Source organism: Triplophysa rosa, linkage group LG25 (assembly GCF_024868665.1).
Source record: "Triplophysa rosa linkage group LG25, Trosa_1v2, whole genome shotgun sequence".
Taxonomy (NCBI): Eukaryota; Metazoa; Chordata; class Actinopteri; order Cypriniformes; family Nemacheilidae; genus Triplophysa; species Triplophysa rosa.
The window spans coordinates 8,659,203-8,682,003 of record NC_079914.1 but is presented as its reverse complement, the minus strand read 5'-3'; the positions used below and the strand labels follow the sequence as shown (position 1 = coordinate 8,682,003).

At 37.2% G+C, this 22,801-nt stretch overlaps 3 protein-coding genes across 8 annotated transcripts; 1 reads left to right on the top strand and 2 right to left on the bottom strand.

Annotated features, from left to right (window-relative positions):
- Positions 1 to 56: 56 nt before the first annotated feature.
- Positions 57 to 9,051, top strand: crlf1b (cytokine receptor-like factor 1b). Of its 3 annotated transcripts, XM_057325266.1 has the most exons (8): positions 57 to 1,412; positions 3,326 to 3,604; positions 3,786 to 3,915; positions 3,997 to 4,163; positions 4,992 to 5,149; positions 5,777 to 5,945; positions 7,608 to 7,789; positions 8,522 to 9,051. In XM_057325266.1, the coding sequence occupies exons 1-8, from the start codon at positions 1,283 to 1,285 to the stop codon at positions 8,543 to 8,545; spliced, it is 1,239 nt and encodes a 412-aa protein (XP_057181249.1). In that variant the 5' UTR covers positions 57 to 1,282; the 3' UTR covers positions 8,546 to 9,051. The 3 variants fall into 3 exon arrangements, with proteins under 3 accessions (XP_057181249.1, XP_057181248.1, XP_057181250.1); XM_057325265.1 differs by having other exon boundaries at positions 7,608 to 9,051; XM_057325267.1 differs by lacking the exon at positions 3,326 to 3,604 and having other exon boundaries at positions 7,608 to 9,051.
- On the bottom strand, positions 4,181 to 13,252 carry LOC130548477 (required for excision 1-B domain-containing protein-like). 3 transcript variants are annotated; one of them, XM_057325273.1, is made up of 5 exons: positions 13,138 to 13,252; positions 12,737 to 12,819; positions 12,459 to 12,663; positions 11,272 to 11,360; positions 9,300 to 10,032 (listed from the first exon to the last, which is right to left on the bottom strand). In XM_057325273.1, the coding sequence occupies exons 1-5, from the start codon at positions 13,138 to 13,140 to the stop codon at positions 9,960 to 9,962; spliced, it is 453 nt and encodes a 150-aa protein (XP_057181256.1). In that variant the 5' UTR covers positions 13,141 to 13,252; the 3' UTR covers positions 9,300 to 9,959. The 3 variants fall into 3 exon arrangements, with proteins under 3 accessions (XP_057181257.1, XP_057181255.1, XP_057181256.1); XM_057325274.1 differs by lacking the exons at positions 9,300 to 10,032; positions 12,737 to 12,819 and adding an exon at positions 4,181 to 5,125 and having other exon boundaries at positions 13,138 to 13,248; XM_057325272.1 differs by lacking the exon at positions 12,737 to 12,819 and having other exon boundaries at positions 9,231 to 10,032; positions 13,138 to 13,248.
- A 5,559-nt stretch (positions 13,253 to 18,811) lies between these two features.
- LOC130548476 (required for excision 1-B domain-containing protein-like) lies at positions 18,812 to 22,756 on the bottom strand. 2 transcript variants are annotated; one of them, XM_057325271.1, is made up of 5 exons: positions 22,642 to 22,756; positions 22,259 to 22,341; positions 21,981 to 22,185; positions 20,799 to 20,887; positions 18,862 to 19,559 (listed from the first exon to the last, which is right to left on the bottom strand). In XM_057325271.1, the coding sequence occupies exons 1-5, from the start codon at positions 22,642 to 22,644 to the stop codon at positions 19,487 to 19,489; spliced, it is 453 nt and encodes a 150-aa protein (XP_057181254.1). In that variant the 5' UTR covers positions 22,645 to 22,756; the 3' UTR covers positions 18,862 to 19,486. The 2 variants fall into 2 exon arrangements, with proteins under 2 accessions (XP_057181253.1, XP_057181254.1); XM_057325270.1 differs by lacking the exon at positions 22,259 to 22,341 and having other exon boundaries at positions 18,812 to 19,559; positions 22,642 to 22,752.
- Positions 22,757 to 22,801: the final 45 nt, after the last annotated feature.

Here is a 22,801-nt window from a genome sequence, read left to right as displayed (position 1 = left end):
CGCACGCGCTGCTGTTGTTCTACCGGCGCTCTCCGTCCTTTGCATTGCAGTAAGATGGGATTTAAAAGGGAGGATATACAAATTATATAAAAGCCATAAGAAAAACTATTTCTAGCAAATATAAAAATGTTAAACAAAATAAGGTTGTATGACTTCTATCGTAATAATATCGTTTCGGGTATTTTTTATTAGTTTAGATTTTTATGATTATTATATTATTAATCTGTCCTGAGTAATAAAACTAAAATAATAAAACGTTTTTGTGCATTTTATGAAATGTCTGTTGTATTATATTCTGTTCTATTCTTTTCTACTACAAAGATATTTTATGTTTTGGTGCACAAATGCCTTTTGAATTTCTGGTCAACATGTGGAGGCATATACCGCTTTTGCAAAAGCTCGAGACTGTCCAACCTTAGACGCGCGTGCCCCTTTAGGAAATGTAACCAAGGTTATATTATTGCAAAAGTGCAATACGTTTTTGTCAGATGTATTATCATTTGTATTACTATAGTTTGACAACAAATAATAATAAATAAACTTGGTTATGCTTTTACTACCAATAAAACCAAAGTTCTGTGGTTAGTTAAACCAAAAAAATGTTTTACATTTTCGGGGACTGTGTTAAATAAAAGGCTATGTGTAGAAGTCTACAAAACATACACAAAAACTTAAACGTATTGACAGCTCTCTAAACCAAACCAAACCAAACCAAACCAAACCAAACAAACAACAAAATAATTATATTTTCTTAAGAAACTTTAGCAACTATTCACCTATTATATAATTCACATTGAAGAGTCATAGGGTGTGGATGTGGCTTCACAAAGCAGGCCATAATCAACTGTACCCCGGACAAGAATGAATGGTGTGTATTGGCTATAGACCAAACAGTCTCAATGAGACAGGGACACATATTGGTGGGAAGTAACCAAAATGAATAAAAGTGAATTATTGTGAGTTTTGCGTTTTTGGAATCGGCATTCCCTATTTTCAGTTAGGCTACGTTTGTCAAAAAGTCATGGAAACATTGGCTGCTGATGCCCTGCTAATAATGACTTGTGGCTGTGTGGTAAGACGTGGGAGGGGCCTCAGAGAAACTTTTGTAGCTTTTGAGGCGTGCACTTTATTGATTCTTGTCTAAAATTGAGAGTGAAGGTGAATCTGCGCGAGCTACTCGTATAATGGCCCTTTCCGGGACGGGTGATGATTTTTCCTGAATCTTTTTCGTGATTGAGGCAATTCAAGGCTTCTCTTTTTCATCTGTTATCTGGGAAGAAGAATGGATTGCCCGTGCGCGCGCTCCCATCATGACAAGAACAGAGCGGAGAGCGCGCGCGACAGACAGAATGTCACCGTTTCAATAGCAATGTTGTTTTTGGTAACGCTTCTTCCGTGCGCGCTCGCAGCACGTAAGTACAATTTCACATGAACTGTTTAAGTTTACTTGAAAGAAAAGGGAGACAATTTCGTTCAATAAGTCCACAAAAATACGTTTAATATTTTACCTCTAACGTTAACCTATTTCAATGTAAGTTCGTGACTTCATATTTGAGATATAAAGAAGCAAAATGCGCGTGTTTTACCAGCTTTACTACTAATATAATGGTTAAACTAAAGTCATTTTTGTGAGACTATATGGTAACTTAATTGAACCATGTTTAAATTAGTAAGGAATGAGGAGACCAGGGCTAGTTGTCATACTTTTTACACCAGTGAATATTTTACAGGTTAACATTATTCTTTCAAGTCAATTCATGTAACGTATAGGCCAACGCGTTGACGTCCTGACTACATGCTATAGGTCATTGTCTTCTATTGCCCTGGAAAAATATACAGCTGATCAAATTGACCTTTTTGTGAGAACATGCCTCAATTTCGGGGTGAGTTTTCTCACTATGGGGTAAATTGTGAAACCTAATAGGCAGAGCAGTTAAGATGCAACAATGCTCAAAACAACACAAATGCAAAGGGTTACATACAAAACACAATGTAAGGAATTAAAAAAAATGTACAGTATAGCATTTCAAACGGAGAACGGAGAAACGGAGGCCATTTCATTTAATGTTTAACCCTTGTGTAAATATGCTTTACAATGTTCACTTTTTCAATCAAAAACTATATGGTAATATAGTTTTTATAATATGGTAATAATAATCATTATAATTTACAACTTTTTTGAAACATATGCAATACATTTTTGCAATTTAAGACTAAACCTTTAACCAATCCTTATGACAACTAGCCCCGGTCTCTCCTACATTACACCTTGCAATTATTCATGCATAAAAATGCCATCGTTTCTGCTTAACAACAAGAACAAAAATTGTAACAATTGGTAGAATTTGTATACCATGGTAAACTTGTTGTAAATAAGTATTTGCTCAGTGTGCACTGATAGAGAAGCACAATTTGTTAAATAATTTATTACAATAAAATGTAAGCGATGTTTTGGAATTGTGCTGAAATCAAGACTGTATAAAATACATAATTGCGGCATAAAATTACACTTATTGTGTACATTTTGCAAATGAATTTCTGAAATAAGTGTTCAACTTCTCTTATGGCTATAAAAAGAACATCCTAATCCAGATCAACCAAATATTAAAAGATGAACACTCATTAGTAAACAAACTGTTAAGGGCTGTTTACGCCAAAGTCACTGATCGGCTTTTCCAGACAATATTCAAGACGAATGAGTCGCAAGTGTACTAATAAATAAAGACCAGACATGCGTTTAACAAGTCATTTGCAGTCTTTGTGTGGTGTAATTTATCAAAGCTGAAGCATGTTTACGTAGCTCAACAGGTATAGCATGGCACTACAAATGCCAAAGACCATGCTTACACATACTGTTTCATTATTCGCCCTTAAAAGTAAACACAAAAATGATTTCAACCTTTTTCAAGATCTCGTTGTGAATCTCTCGTCTACATTATTTATTCTGCTCTGTCTTGCTTTTCAGCGCTTCAATATTCAGTTAGTGTGAGAGCCAGGTGTCCAACAGCACATGTTAAAAAGCTTGTCCGCCTCCCACCATGAACAGAAGTGATCCGCATTAACACTCAGCGTCCCTAAAGGACACAAATAGTAGTTTTCCAAACGCGCCCATTGTTTCCTCAGAACATTTGTCTCGAACATGAATAAATATGAGCTCTGTTGACACAGAGGCCGAATATTTAGAGGATGGAAAACCGCTTAAGCCGTTGAAAAACGACCTTGCGAGACCTTTCCGAGCAATCGCCCGACTGTTAAAGCATTGCGGTCATAAATCCGGTTGTAAAGTTTCCTGAATCATGAAGTCTCCTCTTCTTCTGACCCCCAGACTTGGCCGTCATATCCCCCCAGGATACGGTGCTTCGCATTGGCTCGAGTTTGACAGCGGTGTGCACGGTTAGCGCCGAGCTGGAAATAACAGCTAGATCTTTGTACTGGACGCTGAACGGGAGACGCTTAGCTAGAAACACGTACAGGGTGCTGAGCCCGACCGAATCGAGCGTCACGCTACATCAACTCAATGGTTCATTGCAGCAGTCGGGGGACAACCTGGTTTGTCACCGTGGAAATGGAGAAGTTTTGGCTGGATCGTGCATTTATGTTGGTTGTAAGTGTTGAGTTGCAAAAGGGCAGCTTGAGATGTGGATTTTTGACAAGTTTGTGAACAATTGTAGAAGACTCCCTCTTGGATATGCTTACACTGAACCAAGGTTGAACCAACCTAGTGGCACATGTGTTTTTGAATATTCATACTGCCCATTTTCTTTTCCTTTCAATCTGATGTACAGTGCCTCCTGAGAAACCCGTCAACCTGACATGCTGGTCACGAAACACAAAGGACCTCAGCTGCAGTTGGAGTCCAGGGAGTCGAGAAGAGACGTTCATCAATACCAAATACATCCTCAAGTACAAACTAAAGTGAGATGTTTCCGATTCTCTTGCATTGAACGTTTTTAAAGCATCTTTTTTTATCAAAAACTTCTCTCCATAATCGTGTAGATGGTACGGCAAAGAAAAGGATTGCGAGGAAAACACGGGACAGCCGTATACGTGTTACATTCCAAGAGATTTGGCCATTTTTACACCATATGAGATCTGGGTGGAAGCGGCCAATCAGCTTGGCTCTGCCACATCTGATGTCATCACTTTGGACATATTAGACGTGGGTAAGTAAGTAACCAAAATGATCTAGTTTGAAGTAAACAATACCAGTTTTAATGGACTTCAATGGCACGAATGTGCCCAAAATGTACACTTTTCTTCACGCTCACACGCATTAACTATCAGAACGTCCCGCATATGGTGTGCACACATGCATCTGAGCGAAAGGATTTTTACAAACTATAAAATCACTTTATCACTTTCCAATACCTGAAATATTTCCAAAAGGCGCCTCATAAAAGCTGTATTTTAAAGGGTATTGGGCAGCAAAAAAAGTCTGCCTTACTACATTCATATACATACACACACACACACACACACACACACACACACATTTGCGTGTACACACACATGGTGTCCGAAAGCATGAAATATTGCTAAATCTTATATTTCTTGTTCATTGTACATAATGATTTTTCTTGGTTTCAAACTTTATACAAAGTCTTTGATTTCCCTCAGTTTTAAATAAAAAAGTTAAATTAAATTCTCATTGTGATCTTTTGGCCCCTCGCTGAACGCATATACAAGTTCTTTGCGGTTAGACACTAAAGTGAATTTGATTGATCATGAACATTCTGAGTAAGAATTCCTATTGGATGACATATTTTGAAAGCCTCATTAACTCATGCATTACAGAACCAATAATCTTCAGAGTCCTCTGTGATTGGCTCTGCCCTAAGGGTGAGCCTGAATTTAAAACAACGGAAACGGGAAAATGTTATAGCAACAGACAGATGTATATCTGGCTGGGAAAGTTGGGTTTATGTAAAGGCTAAATCACATTTTGTTGACAACATAATCCATATTTGTTAATCCAATATTTCCCCATATAGTAACTACAGATCCACCCTCTGATGTTTACGTGAGTCGCGTTGGAGATCTGGAGGACCAGTTAAGTGTCCGTTGGGAAAGTCCTCCTGCCCTCAAAGATTACCTGTTTCAATCCAAGTACCAGATACGATATCGTCTGGAAGAGAGCGAAGAATGGAAGGTAAAACACGAAACGATTGGTTTAGTTCAACACCAAACAGAATTTAACTGTAAAGCGAGTCAAGGAATCCATCAAAGGGGTTGACATTTAATAAATTAAATAATTAATAACTTAATAATTTGTAGCACATTCTAAATGTTTTGTTAAAGGTCCAGTGTATAGAATTTAGCAGCATCTAGTGGTGAAGTTGCGAATTGCAACCAAAGGCTTGCTCCACCCCTCTGCCCTCCCTTTCGAAGCGTTACGGTGGCTGACACAGGACTAAAACATCATCACGTTTTCGCTTCTTTAGCGAAGGAGATAATGTATTTACGAAACGTACTCTGTAGAGCAGTTTGTCCATTTAGGGCTACTGTAGAAACAACATGATGAATTCCATGCAAGGGGACCCGCGGTGTATGTAAATAGAAATAGCTCATTCTAAGGTGATAAAAACATAACGCTTCATTGTGCAAGATCTGTATACACCTTTAAAGACATAGTTATGTATATTACATTGCATTTCTGTCAAAAGATCCTCCAAAAATTACACATTGGACATTTAAAGACAAAGTTTACAAATGGAACATTTTATTCCCCCATATACAAGTTTTGTAAAAATATGACTGATGTGAACATTCCTCGCAGGTGATAGATGATGCTGGGAACCAGACATCTTGTCGTTTAGCGGGTCTAAGGGCCGGCACTGTATATTTCGTGCAGGTGCGCTGCAGCCCAGTCGGTATCTACGGTTCGAGGAAGGCCGGCATCTGGAGCGACTGGAGTCACTCGACGGCCGCGTCCACACCTGGCATCGGTAAGTTTTGCAAACATTAAAGACCACAATTAAACGCAAAGCCTTGATGCAAGTTGCTGTCCTTCACGCTTAGCTTTTGCATCGTAAGCTAATTAAATCCGAACCATATGTACACACTGAAAAAAAAAAAACGTCACGCCACTAGATAAAGATCTCTCGTAAGCAGATTCAAAAGACCTCAGCGAAATGTCAGAGCGCTTTGGGGGACACTTGATGAGCTTTTTTAGGGGATTGTTTTGTAGATTTATAAATTTAGAAAGTCTTTAAAGCACGCTCAGATTAAAGGAGCGGTTGTCCCGAAACTCAGTGAAAACAGACTTGGTTCATAAGAAATAATTTTTGTTACATGTCCTGAGTGGCATGTGAAAGGATGTTATTAAGCTCTGGTGAATGGAGTGCAATATGAGTTATGGCAAGTCTGAGCTACCCCTTCTTTTGTGCATTCAATGTTTATTGCTTTAGAGCTCATTAGTAAAGAGCTGGTAAATAGCCTGTTATTCGCGGTATGTGCACATTGCTTAGGGCAACACTGTATCTGACAGCATTTAAGCAACTGTTGTCAACCGATTTTAATAAAAGTCTTTGCGAACACACAGCAACGCGGCTGTGATAGTTGCACTTTAACTGCCCGGTCAGATTGAGTATGAAGTCTAATATAAATAGTCGCTGTCCTGAAGAAACTGTGGATGTCCAAATTTTTCAGGAAATGGAAAAACCACTGTACTTTTTAAATAGTTAAATACTGTGTTGTCAAAGTTGCCAAGCACTTTTTAATATTTTTTATTGGTTAGATATTTGCAAAAACCAGTGACAAACATAAAGAGTGACTATTAATAGTAAGTTATGGTAAAAAATATCACAAAATATGGAGATATGAGGTTACAGAAGGACCGCAGCGATATGTACATGTATATTGTAGTCCTAACACACGAAAGATGAAATCAATGAATTCCAAACTTTACAATTCCATGATTCAATAGAGACGAGCAACTACAGTAGTGACAAAAGTGATGTCTGGAAGAGGCATATTTGTACAATATTTGGTTTTAATTCCCCCTCAGGTTTAGTTAAACCATCAAAATATGAGGCATACAGGTATGGGACAAAATCAACACTAAACATTTTTAAATTGAATGGGTAAAATATTATTTGGCAAATATAAAATGGATATTTAGCAAAAAGGCAAACGACAGCATATTAGGGAATATGGGTTTTATTCAAATATATAAAAAATGCAAAGAAAAACAAAAAGCTCACAGGAAATAAAGCAAACATTTACTACTATCTGTTATTAATATTTTTTTTATTCTCTTGTATAGTAATAATTTCGATTTTGTAAATTGTGTTTTTTTTTGTACTTGGCCTTGACTCAATAATCTTTGCTCAGGTGTTGTGTGTAATGTTTTTTTGAAAAGATTCCTTAAATTCTTCTTAGAGCTGAGATTTAGTTTACACTCAATACAACATAAATACTGAGTTTTTAATACATCTATAAAAACATATTTGAATAAAAAGTAAAGATGTTAACTTTTCCAAAGTGGGAAATATATCACTTTGGACTATCAATATTGTGCTATCCATATTGTGATATTGTGCTCTAAATTAAACCCTAAATAAAAAAAATGATTAGACCATATACGTTTCATTTTTGTTTCCCTGCAGACAGATTAAATAGTGGTTCCTGCGATCTGAAGCCCAGTGAGCCGAACTCAACGCTAAGAAAGGAGCTCAAGCAGTTTTTCGGCTGGATGCGGAAACACTCCTACGGCTGCACGGACGTTAGCATCAAACTCTACGACCAGTGGCGTGTCTGGCTACAGAAAGCCCAAAAAACGCACGACCAGGTTGGTAAGCTGAACCCACATCTACATTTACATTTATGCATTTGGCAGACGCTTGTATCCAAAGCAACTTACATTGCATGATACAATACATTTGTGCAATCCCTGGGATCGAACCCATGACCTTGGTGTTGCTAGCGCCATGTTCTAACCACTGAGCTACAGGAAAGCATCTCTTTGTTTCTTAATACCACACATCAGACAGCAAATCATTACTGTTGGCATACATGAAATAGGGCCCGTGCAAAAAGCATTTAGCGGTTTTACGTGAAAAAAGGGAATAAAAAAAATATCTTTATGCTTTTGATCAACGGACACATTTGATTGCGTTCGCTAATGCCGAAGCATCTTTTTATTTTCGGACGGCTACCACAACAGAGAGAGAACGGCCGGTATAAGTAATCAGCAGGAATGCTAATAAATTCCTCGTAGGTTAGACTGCATAGCAAAGATACAGCTGTGATCGAGCCGAGCCCAAAAAGCCTAGAGCGGCGTTGTGGATCCTCCTAACCAACATCCGCTGCACGCTCTCTGAACCGATTCGGTGGTTACTGTTCCTCTGGCATTGTCGACTGTTGTGAGACTTAGCTCGCTTGATTAGTCACACTATCCTTTGAAGACAACTTTTAACTGAATATTGTGCGCTACAAGAATGGCTGGTACCAATTACGATTCTTTCCATCCATATATCAAATCATCACATTTACTTGTAAATGTCATTGTGTTGCCTTGCAGGTACTACAAAACGGTAAATCATAGTGAAACTCTGAAACGCTCCTGATGACAAGGATTTTATCACTCTCCAGTGCTCGGGATATTTCTTTTGGAAGACTTTCTGAAGGAACCCACAAGCAACCCGCAGTTTGGTGACATGATCTACTGTTCTCCTCCTGCTGTAGACTCCAACAAAACAGCAGAGGAAGTGCTTATGTCTCAGATGTATTATTTATAAGGGCATTAAAATACAAAGAAATAGACTTGATGTTATGAGCGCATAAAATCAAACCTTAAAAGAGATTTTATGCATAATTGGGAGCTTTGTGAAGATTCATGCAGTCCTCATAAGGAGCAAACGCGCGCTGTTGACTTAACATCCGAAATAAGGAGCATCACTTAAATAACTTGCTGAAGCTCCAGGATATACTGCTGGAAGATTATTTTAGAAAAAAGGTGAACTATGATCATGATTATGTACAGTACATTGTAAAATAAGAAATAACATTTTATCTTGCATATGTGGCTTTTTGAGTCACTGATACTAAGAAATCGCTATTATTTTTGAATCTCTTAAATTAATTTGAATTCTCTTAAATGTTGACCCAACCATCCTAACAGAGCTGTCCGAATATACAATTTCATATTAAAAACCCTACTTATTTGAAGTTCCCAGCATGCATTGCAACATGAATAAATGATGCAGTTAATGTTACCGTTACATTTACATGTAAATTATCACCGTTATCGACAATGTAAAACTATTGCACATATGTCTTTAATCTGCAAAACAATATGTCCTTTAAGAGCAAAGAGTTGTGTTACATACAACATACGAAGACGTAAAATTAAATTTGCTGAATTGAAATCCGCAGTTATTTACAGGTGTTTGTAATGCAAAATTTAGCATTTATAGGGACCAAACGGGTAAAATGTATGTTACCGACTCAATGCGTCATGGTTGCTTTGAAATAGTTTTTTTTTTACTTTTTTTAATACAAATAGTTTCATACAGTGTACATTTTACAAATGTGTATTTTCAAGCTAAACCATTTAAATTTGTTTTAAATAGTGAACATTTGTAAACACAATTAGGAAAAATAAGATCATGTGAAATATTTGTCACTCCAGGTAGAGATCATTTAATTAAACCATTTAATTTACTTTTCCCCTCTATTCAGAAGTTTTCAATCATTATGCAAAGATCTAGTTTTATCTGTAAAAAAAAATATTTAAGAAACATTACTCGTTTTTCAATATTTTCAATATTATGCATATGAGCATGAATACTATTTACAATGGCGTTAACAACTAAACTCAACAAACAAAAACATGACCATAACAAACAAAAAAAAACATTGCAAAGCTTTTAAGTGCAGACTCTCAACCACTTTGGAAAATACCATTGATATCTTATATTATTCTCCACAAGACAAGTTCAGAGAGGACTGAATCCATCTCACTCCGGTTCCTCCGAGTCATACTTGAAGTCTTGCAGAATATCAGCCAGAACCGCTTTATTCTTTATTACACTAACAGAGAAACAGAGAGAGAGAGATCTTTTAATAGGACCATTCTGGAGAATAATAGGTCATCATCATTAACCTGATATCTGATCCGAGCCTTGTTTGCAAACACTCCATTAGGAAAGGAAGACAAGCTTAACAATGAGAGATTGCCACGTAATAAACACCAGGTACGGCGAGTACATTAAAACCAGACTGAGAGCATTAATGATACAGCAAATGACATGTTGTCAGGTTCATTTGTTTCACTGATTCGTTACGTGCCGTTCAACAGATGCTTTTAATCTGAAGCTTAACTCCAGACATTAGTTACCAACTCAAAGCCAATAAGCAACATCCACTAAATATCTACTAGTGTAAACAGTTTGGAACGGTCTACTAACCCCAGCTATTTAAAACATTCGAGTTCCTAAGCCCATTGCGAGATCCGATGTCCAAAATGAACTCACATGAGTGAAATTTGGCTTGGGTGAGTAAATACGATGTCATTTGTCGTGGCTGGTAATTTAATTGCCATCCGAAGCATAATATGTGGTTTGACATGAATTTTAAGAACAACAAACGGACCCTCGCTGATGTAAGTGACATGAGAGATTCCAAACAAAGACATGGATACATCTGCTAAAGAAAACATCAGTCATGACTCGCCTGGGTAGAAAATGTACCATTACAAGTTTATCTACATGGTTTAGTCTTCTCTAGAAACCATGTGCTGACACATGTGGAACATTCTTTGCAAGAAGCATCCCAAAAAGATTGTAAGGGAATGAAACAGTTTGTCTTAATAGCAAAATGTAAACAATTGTTTCACAGACGGTAAACTTTCTCAATGTGCTTATTCTGGATTTATTTAGTAACTTGAACTATTTCTGTGTGATATGATCACGATAATTGTGCTGACGATACACAATTATAAGATATTGTGATAATCAAATATTGTTGAAAATTACCATTAATGTGAATCATTCTGTTTTCACTGTTGTTGCACTAAATATTTCAAATGTGCAATTTAAAAAAATAGCTGTTCTATCCAAATCATGTTTTTTCTTTTCTTTTTTAAATGGGGCAAAAGAAAACCAATTTTATTCTAGTGCAAATATATAGAGACTATCTTAAAAATGTAGGCATATATTGAGATAAACAGCCCTATTCTGAACCTTGTACATATCTGACATAAATCTTCTACATGTTAAACTGTTGTAAATTAATAATAATAAAAAATAATGCCAATAAAGTTTTACTTACTCTTGTTTGAGCTGTTGAACTTTCTCCAGGAAGTCTTCGTTTGCTGGGTGATCCTGGACATTTTGCTTGGCCAGCTGTAACTTCGCTGTCTACAATACACAAAATGCATTAGTGTAAACATTTGTGATGCACTTGGTTTAATGCATTTGCAGTTCTATGCATAAAGTTGAAGCACACATGCACTTTAAGTTCCATATACCATAACACAGTGCCAATATTGGATACAGCTGGTTTGAATGCAACTTGATGCTGTTTAAGCAAACTAAACTCTTGTGTGAGGGCTGCAAATCGGATGATATAGAACAAGCTAGGCATGCCTGACATTTAGCTAATGACTGTGTTTATCTGAATATGTATATGAACATGTTTATCTGAGTATTTAACTTTCAGCATGTGTGATGGAGCGCTTGTTCAAAATAACATACTACCATTCCACTATTCCTGTTTATAAAGCACATAGCATGTATACTGTGTGCACAGAATGCAAATTGTATGTATTTGTGGAATACTCATATGACTACAACAATTGCCGTAACAAGTGCAGTAATACATGCAATAGCGTATCTGTCATGGTTCTGCCACAAGACCAAGAAAAACATGACAAGATGAGGCAGAGCCATGACAGAACCTCATGTTTCATGTGGAGGGAGGTAATTTTGGCCATTATGGCTCGCCATACTCCCTCCGGTCGTCTCTGTTCCCGCCCTCTCGTCTCCTCATTATTGCTCGTTATTGTTTCATGCCTGTCAGCTGTTCCCTCTTGATTTGTTCCCTTATTTAATGCCCTTGTGTTTTCTGTCTTGGGTCGGTTCATTTTGCCTTGTTTGCCCATCGTCACTCTCCCGGTCTGTATTGCTGTGGTTTCTAGTTTAGTTAATTGTAGTTTATGTCTAGTGTTTGTATTTAGTCATGTCTAGTTTAGTGTAGTTAGTCAATGTTCCTGTTACCTCTTGTTAATTCCCTTGCTGTTTTGTTGTTTACCCCCTCGTGGGTTTTTGTTTCATGTTTGTATTTTTTTAATTACCCGCTGTCTGCACTTGGGTCCTCTGTCCATGTCTCACCCTGTGTCATGACAGTATCCCACAATGCAAAGCACTCACTTTGACCACACGCTAGTATTTATTTAAGAACATTATACTTATTTTTTAAAACAATGAAGTTATGTGCAAAAGTGATAAAGTGCTAACCAGCTCTAGCTTCTCCTTCTCTTTAATTTGCAGTTTTTCCATATGCTCCGAGAGGTCAGGCCGGTCGAAGTCTTGGTGCAGTTGCTCTTTAATCTCCAGAACTTCTTTGGAAATGCCACTGAAGGCTTTTGTTATCTCATGTACCAGCTGTTTGTAGTGCTCAAAGTCATAGTGTGGCCCCGTCCTTAAGTATGCTTCATGACCCCTGAGTAAAAAAAAATACAATTACATCAACATACCTCAAATAACCCCACAAACAGACAGGGAAAAAAACATACTCATCGAAAAGCTTGTAGGCCTCCACACGCTCGGCTTGAAGAACGTAAAATCTTTGCACCAAACTTTTAGAATCTGTAGGTGCCTGAAGAAACCGAGGGGTACAGAAGAGTTGAGGTATATACCGTTCTGTAGTTATAACCTAATTCATAGTATTACCATGCTGCTGCTTGTTAGAAATTAAGAATTTATGAAAAGAAAACATTGATTATATGCATTCTTAGTATTGCTATATAATATTATGTTATTGAGATATACGAACATATGTGTAAAACGTAACGATATGTTACAATATACACATGATTACTTTTTGTACATAACTCTGCTATCTAACGGTACAATGTCTACACAAAAAGATGACATGGCTACACGATTTACTTTGTATACACGAAAACAAACTTACCATCGTGTCAAAAAAAGCGTTGCTGTGGACAGTTTTGGTTGGCTGATATATTTACGGATTTGCAACATGTGCATCGTTTCGGCGCAGTCACGCTGTAGCATTCACTTCCTGTTTAGTTTCGCAGATGATGACGCAACATGACGTCACGCCTAAGACTGCATGCGAAAATCCCACTTGCGTAAATTTAATTTACTTTTTTTGTGTGTATTACAAAACTTGCAAATATACAACGAAGAAGATGTCAAACTAAGAAGACAACAGGAACATGGAAATACAATTATACGATTTTTTTTATAAAATGGTAATTTAAAAATATTTTTTGTCTTTATTAATAACACAAAATGGGTACACAAATATGAACCATTGTTTTATTTGTGGTTAATTTATTTGTTCTGGTCAAACGGGTTGTTGTCGCTAATCTATTTATTCAATATTTAAAGAGAGCCAAGAAAATGTACCACACGTTAAACTTCATTCCTGCTGAAGTTGTTTTAAAGTGTATTTTACACGAAATAAACATAAAATGTACATGTCTCGTGCTCACACACCACTGGGTGGCGTCAGCGTCATACGTCAACTAAAAACTCTTATTATGCCTCCGCAGTAAAACTCATGTTCAACTTTTCTACTTTTGACGCAACGCATTTTACTTACAAAACTCAAATTAGTCATATATCCTGCAAGTTTTTTTTTTTTAATTAAACGATGAAAATCTAAAATGACATATTTATTAAAATGAATGAAACGTTAATGTCCTTATTTAAATAAAAGTAGTCGTTCAGAGTAGTCGTGTATTTTGCAGTCTGCTGGACATGAACGTTTATAATCCGTGTGGTAGGGACAGTGTGGTCTTGCCTCTACTAGTTCAGAGGGGCTCCGTTAGACTTGTTCTGACACACCACTGAATGAGACAAAAGCCTCGAGAGTTCAAAGGGGCGAGCGCAGCAGCCGCTTACATTACTGGCCGTGGAGCTCAGCACACCGAATCTGATGTGCATTAACGAATACCGTGCTACACGAGGGGTGGAGTGGATGGAGACTATTTTTAATGCTGAAATATGAGCAATCAGAGCCGAGGCGGATAAATGTGACACGCCAAGAGGGATTGTCTTCTTTACGTGTGGAGAGCAGTTAAAAAAAAACGAGATTTGCGATTGGGATTTAACGTCGCACACGATGAAGCGGACGGAGCGGAAGCTCGTGCTTACCCCTCGTGGATAGTTTGGATACTTGCATTCCTAGAAAAAGAAATGGTCACAGAAACAACAATCTTCCCGTAGCATACACAGAGAAACCCTAATGAGACATAATGAGAGAGTTGCACGTGAAGCACAGTTCTTGGACGCTGCCGTGGACTGTTATCATGTGCGTTATTTCTACTGGAGTTCATTCACAAGAAAGCCAGTAAGTATGCGTTGTCCTTTTAAATGGAGCAATGTTACGGATGAATGGTATGTTAGAAACAAGCGTGCATTTTAAAGAAATCTTACAGATTCTTCAATGTTTTCATTAAACTGCAGTCAGGTGATGCATCCTTACCGTTATCACAGTTGATAAGCAGCACTTCAGATGTTTCCCGGCACTTGAGAAATGTTTCCTTGTGTAACCACAGCTGTTGAAATGTGGTGTGGTGTCCGCAACAAATAAAATCTCGACCCTTAAAGAAATTATTAGGGTAACCATTGAGTTTTACGATTGCAATGACCAAGTACATGCTGTTGTACTGTAGTAAAATTAACTGTAGTAAGCACTTTTTGCAAAAACTGGTTAGAATGTTTAAAAGTGGTGGCACTGACTTGTGTTGTTTACAAACTCAAAAACAATTTGTAGTTTTGTTTTTGATCCACAATGTTCGCATACAAGATTTCTGTCCTCCTAAACCCAACCTGTTCAGTTGATCCAGGGTCAATGACCTTAATCAGTCATTTTCACGTAATTTGGCACAGCTCAATGCCAGTGTCCGTACCCATTACACGTGGCTGTGCCAAATATTTCGAGCACCAGAGCTTGCCACAAAAAGAGGTCAATAACCAAAATGCCATCTCTGTCAGACAGCCACATCCTCTTAAGCCAGCCAGAGGGTGTTCTTTCCTTCAAGCAGATAGTGCTGTCTTGTAAACACTGAAGAGTTTTATGCCCGCTGCACACGAGACTATTGTAAGATGGGTAGGTGAGGATCAATTCCACCTAGATGCCTTGCAGGGGATTTTCTCATGCCTTGACACTGAAGTTGCTTCTGGCCTCACTGAACTGTAATGCCAACCACCTGATATTTCTCCCTCGGGCATGCTATTAATCTTATTTATTTTGGCATATTTTGGGTCAGTTACCTTCCCAACTGAAATGTTTCTTTCCTTTGTCATACTTTAAAATCACTGGAACTAAATAATGCCATAACATCTAACATAATGCCAGACATCTTGGATTCCAAAGTGTCATGAAGCCTGATGAATTAAGGTAATGGCTTTAATATTGTATTAAGGTTGCCCTAACTCTTGTCATGACATGCCTTTGAGAAACAATAAGTTCTCACAAGAATGTTTCATGTCTGATAAGGTTAAACTACATTGACAATCAGATAAAGAAATGCAAATTGGCTATTTTTAAAGTTTAATGGTGTTTATCGCGGCCTTGTGATTATTCACCATAAGGCTTATTTACACCAAATACACAATAAAAAGCTACTAAAAGTCTGGCGAAACCCAGATTGGCTCCGGTACAATAGGTGGCGCTACATGACAATTAGATTCACTCCTGTACAATGCATGAGATGTAAAATGCATTGTTTTTTTCTGTCCAATCATGGTTGACACTTTTCTTTGGTGTAGACATACATAGGCTGTGTCTCGTTTCGGAAGGCTGTGTCCTCTGGAGGTCTCATTTGAAGCCTGTTATGTCATCGAGGCTGTCTCGTTTCTTAAAAGCAGGTAGGACACTCTAGCTGTGTCTCGTTTCGTAAGGCTGCATCCTTGTGTCCTCCATAGGTATCATCCTCTAAAGGATGCGGTATACGGAGGATTCTCAATTTAGAATTAAACGAGACATCTTTCGTAGGACATACTGGCAGAAAAGGAAGCAGGAAGTACCACGTTGCTATGACAACACGTTGACCTCGCACACCTGTCAAATTAATTAAAATGATTTCTACATGATTTAAGAGGTAAAAAGTTGGTTACTTTCTACCCTAAACAAAAATATGGAGATATGAGGTTACAGAAGGACCGCAGCGATATGTACATGTATATTGTTGTCCTAACACACGAAAGATGAAATCAATGAATTCCAAACTTTACAATTCCATGATTCAATAGAGACGAGCAACTACAGTAGTGACCAAAAGTGATGTCTGGAAGAGGCATATTTGTACAATATTTGGTTTTAATTCCCCCTCAGGTTTAGTTAAACCATCAAAATATGAGGCATACAGGTATGGGACAAAATCAACACTAAACATTTTTAAATTGAATGGGTAAAATATTATTTGGCAAATATAAAATGGATATTTAGCAAAAAGGCAAACGACAGCATATTAGGGAATATGGGTTTTATTCAAATATATAAAAAATGCAAAGAAAAACAAAAAGCTCACAGGAAATAAAGCAAACATTTACTACTATCTGTTATTAATATATTTTTTAATTCTCTTGTATAGTAATAATTTCGATTTTGTACATTGTGTTTTTTTTTGTACTTGGCCTTGACTCAATAATCTTTGCTCAGGTGATGTGTGTAATGTTTTTTGAAAAGATTCCTTAAATTCTTCTTAGAGCTGAGATTTAGTTTACACTCAATACAACATAAATACTGAGTTTTTAATACATCTTTAAAAACATATTTGAATAAAAAGTAAAGATGTTAACTTTTCCAAAGTGGGAAATATATCACTTAGGACTATCAATATTGTGCTATCCATATTGTGATATTGTGCTCTAAATTAAACCCTAAATAAAAAAAATGATTAGACCATATACGTTTCATTTTTGTTTCCCTGCAGACAGATTAAATAGTGGTTCCTGCGATCTGAAGCCCAGTGAGCCGAACTCAACGCTAAGAAAGGAGCTCAAGCAGTTTTTCGGCTGGATGCGGAAACACTCCTACGGCTGCACGGACGTTAGCATCAAACTCTACGACCAGTGGCGTGTCTGGCTACAGAAAGCCCAAAAAACGCACGACCAGGTTGGTAAGCTGAACCCACATCTACATTTACATTTATGCATTTGGCAGACGCTTGTATCCAAAGCAACTTACATTGCATGATACTATACATTTGTGCAATCCCTGGGATCGAACCCATGACCTTGGTGTTGCTAGCGCCATGTTCTAACCACTGAGCTACAGGAAAGCATCTCTTTGTTTCTTAATACCACACATCAGACAGCAAATCATTACTGTTGGCATACATGAAATAGGGCCCGTGCAAAAAGCATTTAGCGGTTTTACGTGAAAAAAGGGAATAAAAAAATATCTTTATGCTTTTGATCAACGGACACATTTGATTGCGTTCGCTAATGCCGAAGCATCTTTTTATTTTCGGACGGCTACCACAACAGAGAGAGAACGGCCGGTATAAGTAATCAGCAGGAATGCTAATAAATTCCTCGTAGGTTAGACTGCATAGCAAAGATACAGCTGTGATCGAGCCGAGCCCAAAAAGCCTAGAGCGGCGTTGTGGATCCTCCTAACCAACATCCGCTGCACGCTCTCTGAACCGATTCGGTGGTTACTGTTCCTCTGGCATTGTCGACTGTTGTGAGACTTAGCTCGCTTGATTAGTCACACTATCCTTTGAAGACAACTTTTAACTGAATATTGTGCGCTACAAGAATGGCTGGTACCAATTACGATTCTTTCCATCCATATATCAAATCATCACATTTACTTGTAAATGTCATTGTGTTGCCTTGCAGGTACTACAAAACGGTAAATCATAGTGAAACTCTGAAACGCTCCTGATGACAAGGATTTTATCACTCTCCAGTGCTCGGGATATTTCTTTTGGAAGACTTTCTGAAGGAACCCACAAGCAACCCGCAGTTTGGTGACATGATCTACTGTTCTCCTCCTGCTGTAGACTCCAACAAAACAGCAGAGGAAGTGCTTATGTCTCAGATGTATTATTTATAAGGGCATTAAAATACAAAGAAATAGACTTGATGTTATGAGCGCATAAAATCAAACCTTAAAAGAGATTTTATGCATAATTGGGAGCTTTGTGAAGATTCATGCAGTCCTCATACGGAGCAAACGCGCGCTGTTGACTTAACATCCGAAATAAGGAGCATCACTTAAATAACTTGCTGAAGCTCCAGGATATACTGCTGGAAGATTATTTTAGAAAAAAGGTGAACTATGATCATGATTATGTACAGTACATTGTAAAATAAGAAATAACATTTTATCTTGCATATGTGGCTTTTTGAGTCACTGATACTAAGAAATCGCTATTATTTTTGAATCTCTTAAATTAATTTGAATTCTCTTAAATGTTGACCCAACCATCCTAACAGAGCTGTCCGAATATACAATTTCATATTAAAAACCCTACTTATTTGAAGTTCCCAGCATGCATTGCAACATGAATAAATGATGCAGTTAATGTTACCGTTACATTTACATGTAAATTATCACCGTTATCGACAATGTAAAACTATTGCACATATGTCTTTAATCTGCAAAACAATATGTCCTTTAAGAGCAAAGAGTTGTGTTACATACAACATACGAAGACGTAAAATTAAATTTGCTGAATTGAAATCCGCAGTTATTTACAGGTGTTTGTAATGCAAAATTTAGCATTTATAGGGACCAAACGGGTAAAATGTATGTTACCGACTCAATGCGTCATGGTTGCTTTGAAATAGTTTTTTTTTTACTTTTTTTAATACAAATAGTTTCATACAGTGTACATTTTACAAATGTGTATTTTCAAGCTAAACCATTTAAATTTGTTTTAAATAGTGAACATTTGTAAACACAATTAGGAAAAATAAGATCATGTGAAATATTTGTCACTCCAGGTAGAGATCATTTAATTAAACCATTTAATTTACTTTTCCCCTCTATTCAGAAGTTTTCAATCATTATGCAAAGATCTAGTTTTATCTGTAAAAAAAAATATTTAAGAAACATTACTCGTTTTTCAATATTTTCAATATTATGCATATGAGCATGAATACTATTTACAATGGCGTTAACAACTAAACTCAACAAACAAAAACATGACCATAACAAACAAAAAAAAACATTGCAAAGCTTTTAAGTGCAGACTCTCAACCACTTTGGAAAATACCATTGATATCTTATATTATTCTCCACAAGACAAGAAAGTTCAGAGAGGACTGAATCCATCTCACTCCGGTTCCTCCGAGTCATACTTGAAGTCTTGCAGAATATCAGCCAGAACCGCTTTATTCTTTATTACACTAACAGAGAAACAGAGAGAGAGAGATCTTTTAATAGGACCATTCTGGAGAATAATAGGTCATCATCATTAACCTGATATCTGATCCGAGCCTTGTTTGCAAACACTCCATTAGGAAAGGAAGACAAGCTTAACAATGAGAGATTGCCACGTAATAAACACCAGGTACGGCGAGTACATTAAAACCAGACTGAGAGCATTAATGATACAGCAAATGACATGTTGTCAGGTTCATTTGTTTCACTGATTCGTTACGTGCCGTTCAACAGATGCTTTTAATCTGAAGCTTAACTCCAGACATTAGTTACCAACTCAAAGCCAATAAGCAACATCCACTAAATATCTACTAGTGTAAACAGTTTGGAACGGTCTACTAACCCCAGCTATTTAAAACATTCGAGTTCCTAAGCCCATTGCGAGATCCGATGTCCAAAATGAACTCACATGAGTGAAATTTGGCTTGGGTGAGTAAATACGATGTCATTTGTCGTGGCTGGTAATTTAATTGCCATCCGAAGCATAATATGTGGTTTGACATGAATTTTAAGAACAACAAACGGACCCTCGCTGATGTAAGTGACATGAGAGATTCCAAACAAAGACATGGATACATCTGCTAAAGAAAACATCAGTCATGACTCGCCTGGGTAGAAAATGTACCATTACAAGTTTATCTACATGGTTTAGTCTTCTCTAGAAACCATGTGCTGACACATGTGGAACATTCTTTGCAAGAAGCATCCCAAAAAGATTGTAAGGGAATGAAACAGTTTGTCTTAATAGCAAAATGTAAACAATTGTTTCACAGACGGTAAACTTTCTCAATGTGCTTATTCTGGATTTATTTAGTAACTTGAACTATTTCTGTGTGATATGATCACGATAATTGTGCTGACGATACACAATTATAAGATATTGTGATAATCAAATATTGTTGAAAATTACCATTAATGTGAATCATTCTGTTTTCACTGTTGTTGCACTAAATATTTCAAATGTGCAATTTAAAAAAATAGCTGTTCTATCCAAATCATGTTTTTTCTTTTCTTTTTTAAATGGGGCAAAAGAAAACCAATTTTATTCTAGTGCAAATATATAGAGACTATCTTAAAAATGTAGGCATATATTGAGATAAACAGCCCTATTCTGAACCTTGTACATATCTGACATAAATCTTCTACATGTTAAACTGTTGTAAATTAATAATAATAAAAAATAATGCCAATAAAGTTTTACTTACTCTTGTTTGAGCTGTTGAACTTTCTCCTGGAAGTCTTCGTTTGCTGGGTGATCCTGGACATTTTGCTTGGCCAGCTGTAACTTCGCTGTCTACAATACACAAAATGCATTAGTGTAAACATTTGTGATGCACTTGGTTTAATGCATTTGCAGTTCTATGCATAAAGTTGAAGCACACATGCACTTTAAGTTCCATATACCATAACACAGTGCCAATATTGGATACAGCTGGTTTGAATGCAACTTGATGCTGTTTAAGCAAACTAAACTCTTGTGTGAGGGCTGCAAATCGGATGATATAGAACAAGCTAGGCATGCCTGACATTTAGCTAATGACTGTGTTTATCTGAATATGTATATGAACATGTTTATCTGAGTATTTAACTTTCAGCATGTGTGATGGAGCGCTTGTTCAAAATAACATACTACCATTCCACTATTCCTGTTTATAAAGCACATAGCATGTATACTGTGTGCACAGAATGCAAATTGTATGTATTTGTGGAATACTCATATGACTACAACAATTGCCGTAACAAGTGCAGTAATACATGCAATAGCGTATCTGTCATTGTTCTGCCACAAGACCAAGAAAAACATGACAAGATGAGGCAGAGCCATGACAGAACCTCATGTTTCATGTGGAGGGAGGTAATTTTGGCCATTATGGCTCGCCATACTCCCTCCGGTCTGTTCCCGCCCTCTCGTCTCCTCATTATTGCTCGTTATTGTTTCATGCCTGTCAGCTGTTCCCTCTTGATTTGTTCCCTTATTTAATGCCCTTGTGTTTTCTGTCTTGGGTCGGTTCATTTTGCCTTGTTTGCCCATCGTCACTCTCCCGGTCTGTATTGCTGTGGTTTCTAGTTTAGTTAATTGTAGTTTATGTCTAGTGTTTGTATTTAGTCATGTCTAGTTTAGTGTAGTTAGTCAATGTTCCTGTTACCTCTTGTTAATTCCCTTGCTGTTTTGTTGTTTACCCCCTCGTGGGTTTTTGTTTCATGTTTGTATTTTTTTAATTACCCGCTGTCTGCACTTGGGTCCTCTGTCCATGTCTCACCCTGTGTCATGACAGTATCCCACAATGCAAAGCACTCACTTTGACCACACGCTAGTATTTATTTAAGAACATTATACTTATTTTTTAAAACAATGAAGTTATGTGCAAAAGTGATAAAGTGCTAACCAGCTCTAGCTTCTCCTTCTCTTTAATTTGCAGTTTTTCCATATGCTCCGAGAGGTCAGGCCGGTCGAAGTCTTGGTGCAGTTGCTCTTTAATCTCCAGAACTTCTTTGGAAATGCCACTGAAGGCTTTTGTTATCTCATGTACCAGCTGTTTGTAGTGCTCAAAGTCATAGTGTGGCCCCGTCCTTAAGTATGCTTCATGACCCCTGAGTAAAAAAAAATACAATTACATCAACATACCTCAAATAACCCCACAAACAGACAGGGAAAAAAACATACTCATCGAAAAGCTTGTAGGCCTCCACACGCTCGGCTTGAAGAACGTAAAATCTTTGCACCAAACTTTTAGAATCTGTAGGTGCCTGAAGAAACCGAGGGGTACAGAAGAGTTGAGGTATATACCGTTCTGTAGTTATAACCTAATTCATAGTATTACCATGCTGCTGCTTGTTAGAAATTAAGAATTTATGAAAAGAAAACATTGATTATATGCATTCTTAGTATTGCTATATAATATTATGTTATTGAGATATACGAACATATGTGTAAAACGTAACGATATGTTACAATATACACATGATTACTTTTTGTACATAACTCTGCTATCTAACGGTACAATGTCTACACAAAAAGATGACATGGCTACACGAAAACAAACTTACCATCGTGTCAAAAAAAGCGTTGCTGTGGACAGTTTTGGTTGGCTGATATATTTACGGATTTGCAACATGTGCATCGTTTCGGCGCAGTCACGCTGTAGCATTCACTTCCTGTTTAGTTTCGCAGATGATGACGCAACATGACGTCACGCCTAAGACTGCA

Coding starts and splice junctions, on each gene's coding strand:
- crlf1b (XM_057325265.1), top strand. CDS start 1,283: ATGGATTGCCCGTGCGCGCGCTCCCATCATGACAAGAACAGAGCGGAG. Junction 3,916..3,996: donor ATCCTCAAGTACAAACTAAA/GTGAGATGTTTC, acceptor ATAATCGTGTAG/ATGGTACGGCAAAGAAAAGG. Junction 5,946..7,607: donor CGCGTCCACACCTGGCATCG/GTAAGTTTTGCA, acceptor GTTTCCCTGCAG/ACAGATTAAATAGTGGTTCC.
- LOC130548477 (XM_057325272.1), bottom strand. CDS start 13,238: ATGCTACAGCGTGACTGCGCCGAAACGATGCACATGTTGCAAATCCGT. Junction 12,664..13,137: donor ACGCTTTTTTTGACACGATG/GTAAGTTTGTTT, acceptor TTTTTTACTCAG/GGGTCATGAAGCATACTTAA. Junction 11,361..12,458: donor AGAAGGAGAAGCTAGAGCTG/GTTAGCACTTTA, acceptor TGTGTATTGTAG/ACAGCGAAGTTACAGCTGGC.
- LOC130548476 (XM_057325270.1), bottom strand. CDS start 22,742: ATGCTACAGCGTGACTGCGCCGAAACGATGCACATGTTGCAAATCCGT. Junction 22,186..22,641: donor ACGCTTTTTTTGACACGATG/GTAAGTTTGTTT, acceptor TTTTTTACTCAG/GGGTCATGAAGCATACTTAA. Junction 19,560..20,798: donor GTTCAACAGCTCAAACAAGA/GTAAGTAAAACT, acceptor TTTCTCTGTTAG/TGTAATAAAGAATAAAGCGG.